Genomic DNA, 19386 nt, shown 5'->3' with positions numbered 1-19386 from the left:
TTTTGTTTTGTTTTGTTTTGTACTTTGCTTAAGGGCTCTCTTTTATGGGTCAATATGGTCATTTGCTCTCATTGTCAAGCTGGTCAAATGAAGGTGGTGTGTGTGTGTGAAACATCCTTTTGCGTGCATACACGTATGTGAGAGGGTTTTTTGTGTGTGCTCGTGTGACTGTGTTGGCGTGATTTGCATGTGTTAAAGTGCATGTGTGAATGTGGGCGGTGTGTTCGTTAAGCATTGGCAGGAGTTTGGGAGGTGGTGGCCTAATATGATGTGACAGGGTGGTTTAGCAGTAGACTCACTCCCCTGACTGCCTGTTTGTACTAGGGCCTGCTCATATATATATACATATTTATGTGTGTGTGTGTGTGTGTGTGTGTGTGTGTGTCTGTGTGTGTGTGTGTGTTTGCAAGACAGAACCTAAACAGGCCACTTATAAAAGTGTGTGCTAAAAGCACTGTGCAGGGTTGTTGCTGTAGGCATCTATACGTACCAAATTCAGTTTACTGTGCTGAACCTAAACTATTTACTGACACTTCTAGTAGTGGCTATCTGCTGAAGAACAATACAAAAGGGAACTCACAGATCTCTTCAGTTGTTTTCCTCTGCCTTTTGTTTTACCTTGTTTGCTTAAGTATATGTTTTTGTTTATATTTTTCCAGATGGTTTTTGTGGATGAAACAGGGGACAATGAAAATATGGAAACGATAGTTTCTTGTAAAAGAACAAGATGTTTGAGAGGAAACAGCAGGGAAATCTCCTATTGTGGTGTGCTTGAGTGTACTGGCTTGGAGGGACGTTTATTTTTGTTTTATTTTCTTCTTACACAAAACATATGGGCCAAGGATTAAAAAATGTTTGAAGTTTTCATTTGGGGGCGTAGTTCTGTCTGAAACATGTTTAGTCCAAACAGTGTTCAGGCTAAACCGTTTTCAATCTCAGTCACATCCAGTCGGGTAATCTGTCACTCCAGGGCGTGTTCAGCTGGAAGTAAATTCTGTCTGATGTGGTGTACGTTACACTCAACACAAGCTCAGTAGGGGGCATGTTATTTATGAGCTGAGTTCAGTGTGTAATGCTTTCAGTCAAAAGCCTGTTAGTCAAAGGTGCACTCTCTTTAAGTTGTCTGTCGGAAGCAAGTTCACTTGGGAGTTGAGGTGTTGAGTCAGCTGCATGTTGAGTTGAGCTGTGTTCAGTCCCTGTTTGACCAGTCTTCTATTTATTCAGGCCGGGGTATATCACTCTGTAGTGCTTGTTCAGTAGGAAGTGAGCTCAGCGAGTTCTAGACCAAAGACCAAGTGTCCGCTGTTGTCACAGGGATTAGACCGTGGCCTATCAACAGCCCTTTACATGGGGAGTGCTCTCCAAAACCCAACTCATCACGTGCCAGTGATGATGTCAGCAGAAATGACCCCCGTTCCCAATAAACCCACTGTGGTATGCCCCTGTTCCTCCCCTGGTTAGTAGCCTTTGAAAGTGATTTTGCCTGCCCTTTCCAATTAGCAAACCAACAAGGCTCAGAACTCAATGTGACTACCAACCTGCAGAAACGTATCATTATGGTGGTGGATGGGCTCTGTCTCTCTTCCCCCTCTGGCTCTTATGGTCGGAGCAAATGATGAGGGACGGTAAATCGTCTGCGGAAACCCGTTCCTTTGGACCTCTCTGCCTCATTTAAAAGGGTTTTAGGGGTCTTAGTTGAAAGAAAAAGAAACATTTCAAAACCAAACGAATGGAAACTAGGATGTGGTCTGCGCTGATGAGATCTGATCGGGGGGGGGGGGGGGGGGGGGGGGGGTTTGTGCGTCGTGTGATGTTTCCAGCCCCTTGTCTTAATGATTTTGATTGTATCTGAGTTAATTATGGGTAATTACAACACCAAAGTCTTAACGGGGTGACTCCTCGCCCACCATCCGCAGTTAAAGAGGATATGCGGTTGCTATTAAGCAATGGCTGCCATACCTCTTTCCGTAGATGTTACACAGAAGACATGGCCTAGATACTCAGAGTTTCAACAGATAGCAAAGCATGCGGGAAACACCAAAATTTCACGTATAACAGAATGAGCCGCCCAAAATCAATCTACCACTACCTGTATGTATTAAAAAGAAAATAAATGGTGCAAGTAAAACGTATTCCGTCTGGATCGTAACAGCAGATTTTTAATACGTTCTCCGAATAAGCATGGGCGTTTTTTTTTTTTTTTTTTTTTTAAAGACTAAACATAAAGGCCTCTACAGAATGGTTTGTTTTTTAGAGTTAGTGCATGTTTAAGCATCCACGTTAATATACTTTGGCGTTGTGATGAGTACAGCACTACTAACCTCTGTGACGGCTGCTATGCATCAGTCCCAGGCTGCTGTATATTTAAGTGATTGCTGACATAATTTATGAAAGGAATGAAAAATAGAGTCTGCTTTGCAATAAACTCCGTCCATAATTTCGCCCGTTCAGCTCTGCGGAAGCCCTTGGTGCGTTTGGGGTGCATTAAGCAGATTTAGCCCCTCTTTGTCAAGGGGCCTGGGTTTTGGGGGCTTCTTGGCCCGGCTTTTGGAATGCCTTCACGTTCACAAACAAAATGCCTTCAGCTCAGCCTGCTTGCGCCTGTGGGTTTTCAGTTCTCACACAGTAAACACACACACACACACACACACTCATCAGTAGAAACACTGTGGAGTTTGGTGTGTGTATGTCCACATGTGAAGATTTCTGGAGTATTTCTGTGCATTTAGCAGAGGTCTGAGGAGCACATGGGGTGCATCTCAGTGTGGTATATGGCAGATGGGATCTTGTGTTGTCCATTATTTCTTCATAAACATGGAACTCAAGCCAAACTGTGTTTATTTATGCCAGTGTTTATGTTTGTGTGTGTCATCTTGTTGCATGGAAACCTCAAAAGCTCATGTGCCGTTGCTCGAATCAGAAACACACACACACACGCGCGCGCACAGACGTTCGCACACACACAAGCACACATCCCTTGCATTTCATGTCGTTTTTGTTTAGCATCAATGTATACAGCAAACCAAATCATTGGACTGATGGATGTCCTCACAAAGAGATGGAACTATCATTGCTGTTTACAGACATTTACTCGTGTTTTGGGGAAGGGTTCGGAAAAAGATTGAGCACAAGAAAAAAAATTCTAACATCTGCTCAGCACCTGTCAGATGAGGCTAAGCATCATTTCACAAGTGACGTATCATTTCACATACTGACTGTGCAAATGCAAAGCTGGGAATTTCAAGGAGGGATTGTTTACAGACATTCGGTGCACTACTCCCCAAAAAGGAGAACCTCTTCCGATTGGCCTGCAAAAGATTTTACAGCAGGAGGGTATTAGAAAATCCCCTTAAACCTAAACACGCTGAAGTGAACGTCTCATTCTAACGCACAGCACAGATCAGTCAAACCCCTGGAGAGGACCAGAGACAGAAACAAAAGTCTTTTCTATAATAGCAGGATGTACCTGGGATTGAGATGGTCTTAAATACTAAAGGGTCTGAAGGGTACAGGGCTTTGCTGTAGGAACCTTCCTTTTCTGTTTGTTTGTGTGTGTGTGTATGTGTGTGTGTGTGTGATATTTTTGCCTATGCCAGAGAGGCTGGACTAATAATGACAGACCAGCAAAACCTCCACTTCACTAGTACAGCTCTGAGAGATCTGGCTGCTTGCCAGCACAGATCCTCATGGATTATTACCATACCCGGGTAAACATGTGACTGCTGCCGGTACCGCAGCCGATTTGTCAAAACAGCCACTGAGACAGGCACACACACACACACACACACACACACACACACACACACACAAACACGCACACACGCATGCGCACGCACTCAGAAAAACACACATGCGCGCACAGAAAATACAGATCAAAATCATAACTCAGAATTCTGACACCAGTTCTTCTACTACTCGTGTACTGTGTTGAGAAGTGGATTGCTGGATGCAATTTGAGACATGATGACTCCTCCCAGAACCTCCATTGAAGAGTTCTAAGTTGGCCTCTTTGTTCGGACAATCCTGTGTGCTAAATCCAAAGGCCCTAAACACAGCGAACGTTGCCTTTTGTTTTTGAGACAATGAGCTGTATCTGTGTGTTAGGGCTTACATTGTGTCAGCGTTATTATGAATTGTGTCGGTTGTCAGGTGTTCATTCTCTGGCAGGTTTAATTCACAGAGAGATAGAGGACAGGGCCTCCAGCCTCGTAAGCCTCTCTCTCCTTTACTAAAATAAGGAGGTAATTCCCTGAGAGGAAATCTGATTCTTTAGAACTGTAGTCCTATAATCTGTAATTATAGGGTGTAGATTTGTGCCCCGTTTGGAACGAAGGAAATTAGTGCAAAACATTAGACCAGACACCTTCCATTCTCAACCGTGGTGCCTCACACAAACACGCAGGTGAAATTTCTGCGGCTCAGGTGTCAAGTGACATGAATCATTTAGTTCTGCTTGTTTTAAACCTTTGTGTGTTTATAATGTTCGAAAAGTTAGCAAGCAGGTTCATCTTGAAGTTGTTTTCTTATATGTTCTTTCTTAAATGTAGGGCTATTCATCTGTAGCTTACAGTGGTTAAGAGGCTCTTAAGTGACATGTCCATGATATAGCTCAAATTTTCATCAAAACTACACATCTCGCTTGCCTTCTCGCATTCTTTTTTTTTTTTTTTTTTTTTTTTTGCGTTACACAAAGAATTTTTTTCCGTTATACTGGTCCAGTTGATTCCTGACTACGGTGTTGTGTTTTGATCTTTTGGCTAAAAGTTCAGGAGAAACTGTACCATATATGTTCCTCAAAGCACTTTTTTGTGTTCTGGTTTCCTCTGTGATTCACTGTTCTCTTGTATTCTGGGTAATAATGTGGTCTGTGCTCTCCTCTGTTTCACATTCATTCAGTTGTATCCTGAGTCCGTTGGGTCTGTAAGCTGGTTGTCCTGCTATACTGTGAATTAATATATTCTCCCAGTTTCTGCTGTGCTTCAGTCTTGGCATTAAATTCCTGCGTGCTGTTGTTCTCTGAGCAGTGTATGTAGGCCTGTGTTTTGTAATGACTCTGCCTCTAAATTATGCAATCATGACATGGAAGTGCTCTTTGTGACCTCGCTGAGGGATTCTGCAAGTGCCTGCAGAGTGAGTCACATTTGAACAGCAGACAGGGTGATGAGCTCCAGGCACTCTAGTCTCACCATGCCATCCTCCCCAAAAAAAGCTTCCTCTCCTCTCTACGCAATAATCTCCGTCAAAGTACCCCAGCGGAAGCCATCTATCTCTGTAATGTCAGACAGTGCCTGCCGTGCGGAGGGCTCAGGATATGAAGGTTGAACTCTGCTGTAAACTGACTGTGAAGATTCAGTAAGACCCAGAGTAATGCCAAGAATGAGCAGCAGTGCAATCTTTTACAGGGACGTGCAGCGAGAGCAGATTTATGGAAGATTGGAGAGCGAGAGAGCGAGAGAGAGAGAGAGAGAGAGAGAGAGAGAGAGAAAGAGAGAGCAGTGGTCTTTGGTTATATACGTAGCCTGCCTTTTGTATTTTGCCATGTTAGCTTCTCCTGAAATGTGTGAGAGTAACAATAAGCTGAAAAAAGTTTGTTCAACTCTCATATCACCACAAAAAGAGTTGTTTTTCTGCTTAAAAATAGTCATGTAATTGCAGGAAATTGTTGTTGCACTTTGATTTAGGGAGGTTGAATATTCACCCAATTTGTGGTCATGATATGTTTCCATGAAACCATTATTGATTGTACGGTATTGTCAAATGAAAAAAAAGAAAAAAAAGGTTCCAGCTTTAACAGCCTAAATTGAGTGGCAATTAAATTCACTGGCTTTGTTGTGTTTTCCTTTCCTAATGCACAGTGCTGTTCAGAGTTGGCTGAGCTGAGCTGTGTTGGTAGTGAGTGTTTGGTCATCCTTGTTTAAGTATCTCAGATGAGCCTGACAAGTCTTTGTGTTTGTGTGTGTTTGTTTGTTTCCTGTTCCAGATAACAGCAGTATGCAGAGAGGCTGCTCTCCTTGCTCTCCAGGAGGACATCAAAGCGGAGAACATCACATCCAGACACTTTAAGAGCGCTTTGAGTGTGGTCAAGCCCCGAGTTCCAGACTCCCTTCTCCAGTCGTATATCAACTACCAGCAGCGGCACTGCAGCCTCAGTGTATTCTGATGGACCAGTGGAGAAACTCCAGACCTCCTGTTGGGCTTTAATGCACACAGGACCGCGTGCAAAACATCCTGGGTAACTGCTGACCTCTTTAGTTATATGAAGAGCCTGAAGTGAGCAAAAGCTGTTCAATGTGTGTGTGTGTGTGCGCGCGTGTGTGTTTGTGTTGCTGAAGCCTCCGTGTGCAGAAAATTACCAATACTTTTTAAGCAAATGTATACCAGTGAGTAAAGATATTTGAAGTATTCTGTACAATAAACATATTTTTTTCACGCAAATTTGTACTGAATTATTTGTGTGGTTGAAATATATGTGTATTCTGTGTAGCTATTCTTTGTGTGTTGGGGGGGGGGGGGGGGGGGTTTCAATGTAAATCCATGAATTTGATATTTGATCACCAAATAACTTTTATAGTTATGCACAGTTAATTGTATTCATTTATTTATTTATGATTTTAATAAGGTTGGGTTCTATCTTTCAAAACGCTTACTTTCACAGTATTTTTAGATGCTATGCAGTTTAAAAAAAATAAAAATAAATAAATTAATTAATTAATTAATTAATTAATTAATAATAACCAAAAAAAAGAAACTTTAACTATTTGATAGCTCATTATTGCAGGGAACAGATAACAGTTGAAGCATTTTACAAACAGATGCAGTCGTATGTACGATGTTTCTGAAAAGGGACCTCGTGGTCCGAATGTGAGACGCTCATTCCCCTCCAAAGGGAATAAAAACAGTCCTTTTAATAAAACATCTAAAAGTATATTTTCTAGCTGAAAAATATGCCGTCGTCTGTGTTTACGTAGTTTCGGGGTGCTTAAATCTGCTATTCAGATCCTGTTGTGCAAGAAATTTGTTGAACCTGGTTGCTACTGAGGTCAGCCAGCTATTGATTTTTCCATTTGAATGGGATAAATTGACTTTGTATTGAACTTCCTATTCACATGGATCCGGATGTAGCGCATCCTCGACACCAATCAAACCACACAGTCAAGAACAGAGGGGGTGGGGGACATTTTCCCCTTCACTAGCAGGGTGCCTCTCTCTTAAGGTAGCTCTTGGAGCCACGTTAACTCTTTCAAGTCAGGAAACGCTCACGACGTAACGGAGTGAACACTTTCAGGTATTTTTAAACAAGAACTGCAAAATTGAAATATGTGCTAATCTAGCGAGAGAATTTATATAGTCCCAGAACACATCAAAATCGCCAGATTTGTCATAAGGAAATGCAAGTGTGAGTAATTAAATACATCACATTTCTTTAAAGCGTTATAGAAATACTTCGAAGGAATTTAATAAAGCAATGAAAATAAAAAGAACTGTGTATTGTCAATGCAGTGAACTAAATTTAGTGGTTATTGCCTATTCGTCGCCTATCCTATTCTAAAAGTGGAAATGACTTTTCATTATTGCGCCGTTAGAATCGATCCACCTTAAATGGTGCACACATCTCTATCGCCCTGCCTTCCACATCTGCCCAATGAATTAAGAGCGGATGCAATGTATCCTTTTTCAGTGCCGTGAATGGCCAATGGGAGTTGGCTACTCGAGCAAACACAGAACTCTGCAGTCCCATTCATTTAGTAGTCTACTTGCAGCGTAGACGTGTGCGTGTCTCCTGGAATAGTTTGCTTTTGCGCGTTCCACGCAACAGAAAAACAGCAGCCTTCGAATCTCCGCGAAAGCAAGAAGAGAAAAATATAATCTGGATGTATATTTGATTTCGTATCTGAAAACATTTGTATTGGAGGACATTGGAGGAGGATTTTCTGTGCATGTGTTTGTCTTTTATTGGAAGAAACTGGGTTTTCTCTCCAGATCAGCGTGTTAAGTGCGCAGCGCGTAATCGAAAATCAGATTCATCCTTCAGTCATTCGTGGATCTAATATTTCTTGCACGGAACGGGTGAATTGACAGGACAAGCCACGTGAAGGAATAGAAAAGAAGACAAAACTTGTTGTTTGGAATTATAAAAGTCGTGATGATCCGTAAATATTAATTTAAGCTTGTTCTGGACATTTTTGGACGGATGTTTGGTAAAGCGGCTGATGGATTCAACGCTATGGATTGTTGCATATAGGTGCGTATTGCCCACCGTGTCGTAGATGAGCGCGCTGTAGATTTTATTGTACAAAATTCTGAGGATTTAGTATTAGTGCGCTAAAAGCAAATACGATATCTGCAAATTCCAGCCCTTTAAATTCGTGCAGAATATTGTGTAGCCTTGACACTAGTTTCACCAGTAGTCTCTTTCCTCAGGGGCCCTTATTTCAAAACAAAATAGCCCTTCCCGACGTCTAGCAACAGATGGAAAACATTCATTTAAAACAAGACTGATATGTACACAATTGATTTATTAGGGGAAAAAATTACATATTCGTCTGCTGACCCAAACGATAGGTCTTTGGTCTCTCGAAAGGAGATAAAACGGTCTTAGTTTGATTGTCAGGGTCTCGCTCTCCTGCGGTAACTAACAAACACCCCTCCCCCACAGAGCTTGTTTTCATTCATAAGTTTTTTCCCCCCTCTGCCTCTCTCGGCTCATCCCAGGGCTGTACTGATTAATCGGCTCCACCAGTTCTTTGCAGAGGGCGCAGCTCGCCCCATAGTTAACCCGATATTGTATGATCATCATGCAACTTCAGAGAGCTATCTGGAAATTGTGGTTGTCAGATACCACTGGAAATGAATTTATTAATAAACACGATTAAGCGTGAGGATGTTGTTTTCTCTTAGTTGTTGCTAAATCTTACCTTTAGCAACAGTGTGAAATCGGTCTTTTACCGGAAAATGTAAATTTATTCTACCTGGGAGTTGTCTTTATATTTATATATATTTATATAATTAATGTATTAAGCGCTGACTTAACGCTCAAAGCATCGCAATCGATAAATGGAAACGTTCAAAGCAAGTAAACATGACTAAAAGTTTAGTTATGCTCATAAATATGATTGAGACTTTTTGTTGACGTTCGTGCAAATTCTTCTCAAACAAGCCTGCAGGTATTCCGCTCCTGCTTAAAAGTAGATTATGGACATATTTTGTATTTTAACATTTAGTTGGTTTCGTGAAGGCTTGTATCGTTCCGCCGGTGTATTTGGCTGCCTGGTTTTTGTTATAAGAGAATCTTCCGTTTAGTAATAGAATTCGTGGGGCAGCGCATATTGTCCCTGTGGACCGTGTCGACGTTTCTTTGCTGTGATGCATTTAAATGTTAACTAGCTATACAGATGCAAATTAGGACGGGAAGTATTTGTACTGAAGTTTGGTTTTGTGTGTATTCAGGAAGGTACAAAGTCTTGTTAATAGTCAGCCTTCTCGCGGCTCGGGGGGTTAAACGTGCTACTGAGTGAAATTAGAAAGATTCAGCGTCTCGGAAAGTTTGGTTAAATACCTTATGTGTCAAAGTATAAAGGCAATATGATTTTTTTCCCCATGCGACGTTTCTTGAGCAATGTGTCACAAGGCCTTTTTAGTTGCGCAATTAGTTTTATCCGCACGCTCCCCTAAACTAGATGAAAAACACAAACTAATAAATTCGTGCGAATTACGGTGATCTAAACCATGTACTCAACGCACACCCTAGCGTACGCAAATCAAATATCCAAGACGTGAACAACTTTTCACAAGACTAAGCTGTGATTTTTACACTCTCTATCTCTCTCTCTCTCTTCCCCCTTCTCTCTCTCACATTTCCCCCCTGGGCAGTGTTTCAGATGAATGCCAAGTCCATAGTGAATGTCGGAAGTGGTGATCACCCCAGATGGAGATTCAAAGTCAGCATGGCACGGTTGGCTCATTAGTGGTGATCCAGCAGCCCTCCGTGGAAAGGCTGGAGTTTGAGAGGGAGCTGCAGCATGCTGCCATTCTTTCTCTGGACCAGATCAAAGCCATCCGTTCCTCCAACGAGTACACCGAGGGCCCATCCGTGGCCAAAAGGCCTGCTCCTCGTATGGCACCAAGACCTGAGAAGCATGAGAGGACTCATGAGATCATCCTTGTGAATGTGAACAACAACTATGAGCATCGGACCCCGGGACACCATCCGACCGGGCAGCACTATAACGGGCGGGCACCGGGGCTGAGCAGGTCTACCAGTACGGGCAGCGCTGCCAGTTCAGGGAGCAACAGCAGTGCATCTTCAGAACAGGGCCTGTTAGCACGCTCGCCTCCTACACGGCCCGGTGCTGCTCAAATTCATCTTCACCAGCATCATCAGAGGACGGAACGGGCCATTCGGATCCAGCCCAAACCTCTGGCCTCCCAGCAGCACCCTCTCCTACAGGCTGAGGTACCTTTGAAGCAGCAACTGAATGCACCTGTGCAGCCCTTCCCTACAAAAACGGATGGCTGCAGTCACCAGTTTATCTGCGAACGCTGCGGGAAATGCAAATGTAGTGAGTGTACTGCACCCAGGACTCTGCCTTCCTGCCTGGCGTGTAACGGGCAGTGCCTTTGCTCAGCGGAGAATGCACTGGAGCATGGGACATGCATGTGCCTGGTGAAGGGCATTTTCTACCACTGCTCCAATGACGATGAGGGGGACTCGTGTGCAGACCACCCCTGCTCACTGACACGCTCTCACTGCTGCTCCCGGTTCCTCTGTATGGGATTAATGTCTGTGCTCTTCCCCTGTTTACTGTGCTACCCACCCATTAAGGGCTGTGTCAAGGCCTGCCAGGCGTGCCATGACCGAATCCACAGGCCCGGCTGCCGCTGCAAGAACTCCAACACTGTCTATTGTAAACTGGAGAGCTGGTCGCCACAGGCCCAAGGCAAGCCCTCTTGATCCTACAGAGGTGGGCTCTCTGGACGCCATGTGTGTTTGAGATTCTGAGGACCATGTTGATGATGATGATGATGATGATGATGATAATCGTTACTGTTGCTAGTCATCAAACATTAAAAAAAAAAAAAATTAAGCACCTCCCTCCAATTTCCCTAACCCCATTGAGGGTTTCTGCTAGAAGTGACCATGGAGTATGAAAACCACTCTTCCCCCCCCTTTTTTTTTCTCTCAACGGGACCTCTTTTTTTTTTTTCTCCAAAACCAGTGTTTGCCTTAACTGATTCTTTGTCACTTCAGCTACTCATTAACGCTGTATGTAAAAGAATTTTCTGTTAGCTGGGCAGAACTGACCTGGTGCTTAAAGCTTTGTGTGAAAGCAGCCTCTTACCAAATCTGTGAAGGACTATCTAGCTTGACGATATGTAGCTGTTACCAGGTCTTCATAGCAACCAGGATTGTTTGTAAGATCAGTTGCTGACATATCCAGGCTGTAGTTGACTGGGCTCTTTGCATTTTCCTAAATGCATTCTCTGTGTTTAGGAAAGTTCATTACTCCTATAGTATTTCTGTTGGAGATTTTTTCCTCCTCTCTCACCATCTACATCATAATATCTGTGGCATTTTTTTCAACCCCAGACTCTGTTCTCATTTTGTAAATTGTATGTTCAAATTCATAAGAGGAATTCCGGCTATTTTTTAAAAAAAGAAAATGTCTGTTAAAACATTTTTTTTGTTGTAAAAAAATATTTATTATGTGAAGCTCTATTATTTTATGATATTTATTGCAAAAGACAGTCTTAGATTTACTCATGTCTGAATATAACAAAATATCAATACTTACTGAAAATAAAAGGGTGGCACAAAAGAAAAAAACTATGTTAACTTTAATGCAGAAAATATATTAATTAATGGAAAAAAAATATCCTGTCTTGTGTCATAATTGTTCTTTAAAACAAGCATGGGAGATATGCTTTCACCTACATGTGTTGTATACATCTTACTGATTAAGAACTAAAAACTAGGAAAACTTCTTTTAGATGGATTTAAAATCAGTTCAAGGAACTATTGTAAAAGAGAAGGTACAAAAATCTATTTTGGGGCTAGGTGATATGAAATATTATCAAGAACAAAAGGAAGTCATTTTTGACTGTTAACTGATCATAGCACTTATCACTTACATGGAGGGATTTTTGGGGGGGGGTGGGGGGGTTACACAATATGCTTTGCGTCTGAAGTCTTTGTGAGACTTGCACAGGAAATGAGAGTGTTCTGACACAAGTTTGTCGGCAGTTCAGTGTTTAGTGCCTCTGCAGTGTTATTGTCTAGTATCTGGGTGAGATTTGAAGCCTAGTCTCTCTCTCTCTCTCTCTCTCTCTCTCTCTCTCTCTCTCTCTCTCTCTCTCTCTCTCTCTCTCTCTCTCTCTCTCTCCCAGCTATAAACAGTCTCTGTGCATCAGGGAACACTACCCCTCTGTGTGTCACTAAGAGGAGGAAGGGCAAGCCACGGCCACCTGTTCAAAGATTATAAAGTGCTATCATTGCTAGGCTTTTATTGCATGGTTCCTGCACTAAAGGCAACGATGGGGCGGATACAGCCTCCATTTGGCCTTTTTTCTTTGTCAGGAACTTTTATCACCCTGAGAAGTTCATTGACCCTTTAGGCCTAGGTCTCCTCCTCTCTAAAGCTCAGGCAGTTTTATCAAACTGAATTCGCTGAATTCGGTTTTGCTGTTCTGAACACTGCGCCTCTGATATCCGTACATAACTGATGCAAACTTTGCGTTATTCCCAGAGTCAGGATCTATTTTCAGGAGCATCGTTTATCTCCCTGTGTATATTGGGTAGTCAAGGAATGCTGAGCTTAAAATGCCAAAATACTTCGCTTTTTATCTTTCTGTTAGTTTTTGCTTTGCTGATACCTATTTTTCCTGGGACCAGCTCACTTGGCTGCCAGCATAGAAGTAATCACAGTTCTACATATACCATGCCAATGTTGCTACCGGTGTGCCTGAGCGGGTCAATTGCCTGAAGTAACCGTGCAGCCCTTTCCAAATAGACATGTTTAAAATGTGCCATTTTTTCCCCCCTCAACCAGGAGGAATGCACCTTTTGTCACCCTGAATGGTTTACTGTGGATTAGTGGTTTGCCAATTTCCTGTTACCTTTCAGGCCTGCAATTCAAGCTCCATTTGCTTCTGGCTCCTGTGCAGACTCAGACAATAGGAGAACCTTTTTCAGCTCCCATTTCCCTACCTCCCAGGTTCACAATTGATTAGCAGAGTTTGTGACCAAGAGACTCCCATCATTTTGATGGTTAAATTCAAATAGAAAATCCAGTGAATATTTGTCTTAGCATTACTCTTTATCGTAGAGGAAATAATGAATGCCATAGGAATGGTGCAAATTTTTCATGATGACTATTTGAAATTGTCTCTCTCATCTCTACCCACGGTACTTGTGATTTGAGTGGTTCCTTTGATTTAATAACATATTGTTTCTCATCTTGTTAAATGTCAAAATTCATGATTATGAAATATTTCCATATTCACAAATGGAAACATACACTCTCACCCCTTTTATATTACAATGGGGGAATATTTTTAATAACACCATCCCACAGATAGTTACGGGCTCTTCATAAAGTCCACAAGTTGACTGAATCTCAGACTGAAGCCTAACATCAAGACACACACACACGCAGTGAGTCATCGAGTGAACACCACACACGCACTGTGATCCGTTTCAGAAAGGTACTGCTGACACAGAAATTTTGCACACACACACAGGAAACTCATCCTCCAGCCTGAACTCACGGCTTAACCAAAACCTCAGCGCAGTTCTCATAATTTCCTTAATATTATATAAATAGCACTTGGCCTAGAGTGAGAGGATGAGTGAGTGTGGTAGTGGTTTTAAAGATGACTGGGGTTTGGCTGCTTCTCTGCTTAAGCTGGCTGTGGTGTTTTTAAATTAGGAGCATTTTCAGCTTCTCTATTTTCTTTGACCTTTTCTTCACCTGTGGAAATGTCTGGGAATGAGGGTAAGAGAAAGAGAACCTACTATTTATTCCTAAGTCTCACTTGTTCAAAACAACAGAGGCACGTCTCTGAAACTGATCACATTTGAGTGAAAGAACATATCTACCCAGTAGAATAAATAAGAAGTGTCATTAAAAAAAGCTAATTCCTCTGGTTCGAATATGTCATGCTTTAAGCAGCTCTATTTGAACTTATCTTTCTCAGTAGCACCAGGAGGTGGGGCAGGAACAGTATATGGATTGGGCTTTAGAGGGTGTCTCACGGTCATATACGGAGGGGTTGAGTGAGTGAGAAGTCTCCTTCACACAGTAGACCTTACATGTCCTGTGTTTGTACCTGATTGTTTGGATGTGTAATTGACATCTGATACAGCATTGTTCCTGTAGTCTTCAACCACTTCCTCCCTCCCCAGTTTTGTCACCTTTTTGGGTACAAAGTCCACAGCTAGCATGGGGAGTTGTGGAAATCACTCTCCTGGAATCCTTCTATCATTAAAGGAGATGAGGTGTATTTGTTTCAGAAGATTAGGGTTTGCCTTGATCAGCCCTCTTGGTTTCATAATGTGTGATTGACTGATTGACTGACTAATTGATCACAGGTCAACAATTTTACAGCATTCATGGGGAAATCTGATATGTGGTGGTGACAGAATCTTGTCAAACTAAATCAGTGAGAAGTGGTGTGTCTTGCATAGCTTTAAAAGATTATAACAACAAAGGCATTTGCATTATCACAAGTTTCCCCCATTACATTTTCTAACAATGCTCTCCTGATGGCTTCAAGACCAATTTTACCTTGGATTTCTACACAGAGGGACCACCACACACCATTTAAAGGACTTTCGACAGAAACCCGCATATTTACACCATTATGTGTCTACACTTGGAATTTTGACTGCCCTGACCTCCTGATATCTGGGACTGTTTGTGGCTAAATGCACATATTATGTATAATTCTCCGACTTTGGTTGGGATTGGTCTGCAGAGATAAGATCTTAGCCTTGCTCTTTCTTAGCTGCCCCCAGGAAAGAGAGAGAAAAAAAGGTCTTTTTGGAGGTCTGCTCTACCCCCATTCTTCCTTTTGCGTTCTTCCCTGATATCTCAACCAGGGTGAAAAAAAAAACAACAAAAAAAAACAAGAAATTGCCTCCCAAAACTTCAAAAAATAGAAGGACTTAAATCATTCCTTGGAGGCAGTGGCCCCTTTCATAGGCTGTGTGTGTGAGAGTTGGAAAAGGGAGGGGAAAGGGGTTTACTCTCTTTCTTTTCATCCCTCTCTCCTTCCCCCTCTTTTTTAAGATTAGACTACGCATTCAGCCAGATGGTTCCCGTCTGCTGGCTTTTTTCAATTCACTTCCTCTCTCCACACAGACAGTGCGTCCCCCCACCCCCGTCTTCATCCCCCATCTCTGCCTCACCCCCAACTCTCTCCCAGTCCTCTGTTATTCGGCTGGAAGTACTCTTTTATTGCCCAGTTGTTCGGAAGTGACCCCCTGGCCTTGATTAGATAGGACCAAGTCCTATCGGACGATGTTGTTTGAGCTGCCAGTCCCCCTCCCCCTCATCTGTAGGCTCCCTGATCCTGTGTGAGTGACAACAATGGGGGGCTTTAGTCTGTCCAGCTCTGGGAAGGGGGGGGGGGGGTGGTCAGGGGGATTTTTTTTTTTTGAAGGTTGGGAGGGACACAGAGGTCATTGCAGTGTTTTTAGCCAATGTATTGCTGGTTTGCCTGCACTTTTCCACCTCTAGCCCCCCCCCCCCTCCTATTCTCATTCTTGATGACTCCTTTGTAGATCACAACGTTCCCCTGTAATCTCTGCTATCAGTGAACCTTTGAGTCAACAGTGCATGCTCTGCAGGTGAGGAGTTCAGAGATGGTGTCAGAGATATTAGTCCTTTGTGAGGTCCACCAACTCCCCCAATGATTCCTGTTGATCTATATTGTTGCCTTTGAAAAAGCTCCAATCTTTTACAGACTTAAGCATTGATGATCACAGACCTTTTGGGATTAATTATTGCACTGCTCCTCCATTACATGCTGATTCAGCCCTCAAAGTATTCTATTCTACTAAATTAGATTAAAAGTAGCTTTGTTCTGAATGGGTTCATGAGTAAAATATAATCATGGCAATCTATAAAAAACATTAGCCTCTATTTTAAGCAAAAGTGTTCATTTGCCAATTTGCTCAAATCCGGAATTTTACATAAGGGGATAATGATGGTACCCAGAGGACTGATTCATTGCCATCAGAATGAAACCCGAATAGTTTTCCCATACATCTCACAAGGCCACAGATTTTACAGCAATTTGACATTGCAAGAGCTTTGCATATGTCTTGGCCACCCTACAAAATAAGTCACAGTTGAGTAACTTTGGCATTCAGTTTATGCTTCATCTTACTTGGATGGGATCTCTTTAAAGGACATAAAAAAACATATTCATTTAATATTCACTCTTCACTAAGCAAACCACATCTAGAATATTTAATATTGCGCCTTGGCAGTGAACTCAGCTTTGCTGTGTTAACTCCACATGGATATCTAAAGTCCGTAGAGCTGTTCCAGACTCCACAGAGATTTCTCATTTTTGGTTATGATTTAGTTTGGCCTCCAAGATGCAGAGCATATTCCACTGATAGTTTGTGGAAAATCCCAGGGACAGGAAGTGTGTGTTTGGTGGTGTGACTCAAACTGGGAGAACGAGAGTAAGTGTGTTGGAGAGTCACACATCCATCTGGGTGTATGTATCTTCTTTTCTATTGAACTACAACCCTTGGACAAAATACCGGGGCTCTGGTTTCACTCAGTGAATGAAGCCATAGGCCCTGAATCACACACAACAGACGGGAGAGCACTCTGATTACATGGCTTTGAGGAACTGACATCACTCAGTACTTTTCCTCTCTTGTAGCTTCTCTGGATGAAACTTTACTTTCCTCTGGAAAAACCTAACTGTAAAAGCAAAGTGCCCTTCCACACACATTTCCTGAAATACCAAATAATGGGGCTGTGGGCTACACCCACCCCCCCCCCCCCCCCCCTCCCTCCCAAAACCCCACCCACCGCTCCCTCCTGTTTATGCAGCACCATCCACTCTGATATCCTAGTTTTCATGGAACACACTTCATATTGGGAGTCCAAGGCCCTGAGGGATCCCCAACATGAATCACTCTGTACCCCCAAACACTGAGCTCGTAGGATACCCCTCGATCAAAGGCAACTCAGTCACAGAAGGCTTATCTGCTGTTGATTTTAGAGACATACTGAGATGCAGACTTAAGGGGAATGTGTAAAGGAGTTACACACGCTCCATCCTCAGTTCCTCCTTTTCATCTTTATATGCCTTTGTTCTCTAGGGACTTTGAAATGAGGTTCTGTTTTAAGTATATATACACTCTGAAGAAGGAAAGGAAGAGGGAACTTGAGCTTAAAGCTTTTTTTGTCTTTTCTTTTTTTTTTTTTTTTTTTGAATTGACTTTTAAAGAGTCTAAATCAGAAACATATGCCCACAATACACCACAGGCGAGATTCAGTGTTCTTAAGGTTGAAATTAGTAACATAGGAGAAAAAATCCAATTGAAATGACACAGGGCAATATGGACCATATCTGGGCTTTAAATCTTCCATGGACTGCAATGAAAAGCAAATGGAACACTTGCAATGAGATCTTACACAAATACTTGGTACCTATACACCTGGACACCCTGATACACTTTGCTCACTTAAAAAAAAAAAAACTCCGAAAACGTGCAAGCTGTTGCTTACACTGGAGGAATTGCATTCCCCATTGAAGAGAAGTTATCTGATTTAGTTAGGCATTACGGCTGGCATTTGGCTTTCCATGATAGCAAATGGCTGATAGCCTTAAAGTGTAATTCTGAAGTTCACTCACAGGTGGTGAGTGTCGTAACTATAGCGTTTCTTTTACTTATATGGAAGACAGGGCCTGGATGAGAATTACTTCAAATAAAATAATCTAAAGCAGTGTATTTCCACAAAATTCTCGTAGTTATTCTTCCATAGTGACAGACTGAAATTTCCTATTTCCAATTCTGCAAAATACAATATATGTAATACAATACAATAATAGGCTTTGCGCAGCGTACTAAGATTGTTAAAAACATACATTTCCACAAGACTGATGTAGCAGGATCTTATTTAGTGTCTGGCTGAATGACAGGGTTTATGGTACTGCGGCGTGATATTTGTATTCAGAAGTATGGTAGGCTATAGAAAAATGCCAGTAGGGGACAGCTCTTGCCATCAGAGTTATGAAAAGTTTCTGTTGCAAAGTTGTGCATCCAGATACCAATATTCTTGAGGGCAGTCAGCCAGCACACTAGGAGAACAGCGGGGACTGAGCAAATTTCAAACAAATCTGCTCATGTATCCTTTAAAGGGACAGAAATCCTAGAGATTTGAGGTTTATGGGAAATATAGGATGCTATATAAATATTGGATGCTCCAAGGACTATTTCACAGGCCTTCCACTGAACTCACTCCAGGTTGGTGGTCGGGTCTTATGCGAGACCAACATGCCACACTGGGACAGCATATTGAAGCATGTGTTAAACAGCCAATATTGATTGCTAGTACGTCTGATGAAGAGACAGAAAAGCATCCACCATGTTTGCAGGTTTTTATTATTTAGATTTTTAATTATTTACCACTACTGTTGTGATGATGTTGAATGCATCTTTTTGGTCGGGAATGACTTGTACGAAGAGTTGAGTGACTGAGGTACTATTGGTGAACAGGTGAAAGAAACCTCAACTGATCACTCCTTGCAGCAGAGCAATCCTTAAAATCCATCATTTAAGCTCATATCAAACATGCAACAAGCAACAGTTGAGGTGTGTGTGCACGTGTGTATGTGATGTCTAAGCTTTTTTTTTTTTTTTGGGGGGGGGTGTAAAGTGAAACCAGCTGGTCGGAAATGCCTCTATTTTACGACATTTCAGCTACACAGACTCATAACAAGTCAAAGTTTTGCTTCAATCAAATGCTTCATTGGTCTTTACAGGAATATTAGAGATGTAACATTGGTTTTAATTCAAAAGTAGAGAGGAAGTAAGAGAGGGAGAGAGAGAGATGGGTGATTTTACACATCTGCATACCCCCAGACACACTTTTTTGTATGGAAGTAACCCAGAGAACAGAGAGCTCACTGAGTTTTATTTCTCTCTCAGAAATGGTGAGAGTTGTTTATGAAGCCCTGTCTTTACCACCATGCTGCACAGGTGTTCTTTAATACAGAACCTTGGCAGGCAAAGGAACAACCTGCAAGAACCCTACCCCCACCTCACGGGCAACTGAACACTGAAACACTTTTAAAAATACACAGACATCTGCCACTGAAGGATGAGAGGAAATGTAAATGTTTGAAAATGTTTTAGAC

At 42.2% G+C, this 19386-nt stretch overlaps 2 protein-coding genes across 2 annotated transcripts in view; both read left to right on the top strand.

The window, feature by feature from the left end:
- Nucleotides 1-6231, top strand: part of afg2a (AAA ATPase AFG2A) — a 73277-nt gene extending 67046 nt beyond the window's left edge. Inside the window, 1 exon segment of the mRNA XM_030765728.1 lies at nt 5981-6231. Coding sequence (XP_030621588.1) covers nt 5981-6160 — 180 coding nt within the window. The 3' untranslated portion in view covers nt 6161-6231.
- A 1537-nt stretch (nt 6232-7768) lies between these two features.
- spry1 (sprouty homolog 1, antagonist of FGF signaling (Drosophila)) lies at nt 7769-11016 on the top strand. The gene is made up of 2 exons (XM_030764691.1): nt 7769-8242; nt 9871-11016. Exon 2 carries the CDS (start codon nt 9926-9928, stop codon nt 10949-10951), a length of 1026 nt encoding a protein of 341 aa, XP_030620551.1. The 5' UTR covers nt 7769-8242; nt 9871-9925; the 3' UTR covers nt 10952-11016.
- Nucleotides 11017-19386: the final 8370 nt, after the last annotated feature.

Source organism: Chanos chanos, chromosome 2 (genome assembly GCF_902362185.1).
Source record: "Chanos chanos chromosome 2, fChaCha1.1, whole genome shotgun sequence".
Lineage (NCBI taxonomy): Eukaryota > Metazoa > Chordata > Actinopteri > Gonorynchiformes > Chanidae > Chanos > Chanos chanos.
The sequence above is the reverse complement of the archived record's forward strand: the minus strand, read 5'-3'. Positions and strand labels throughout refer to the sequence as shown.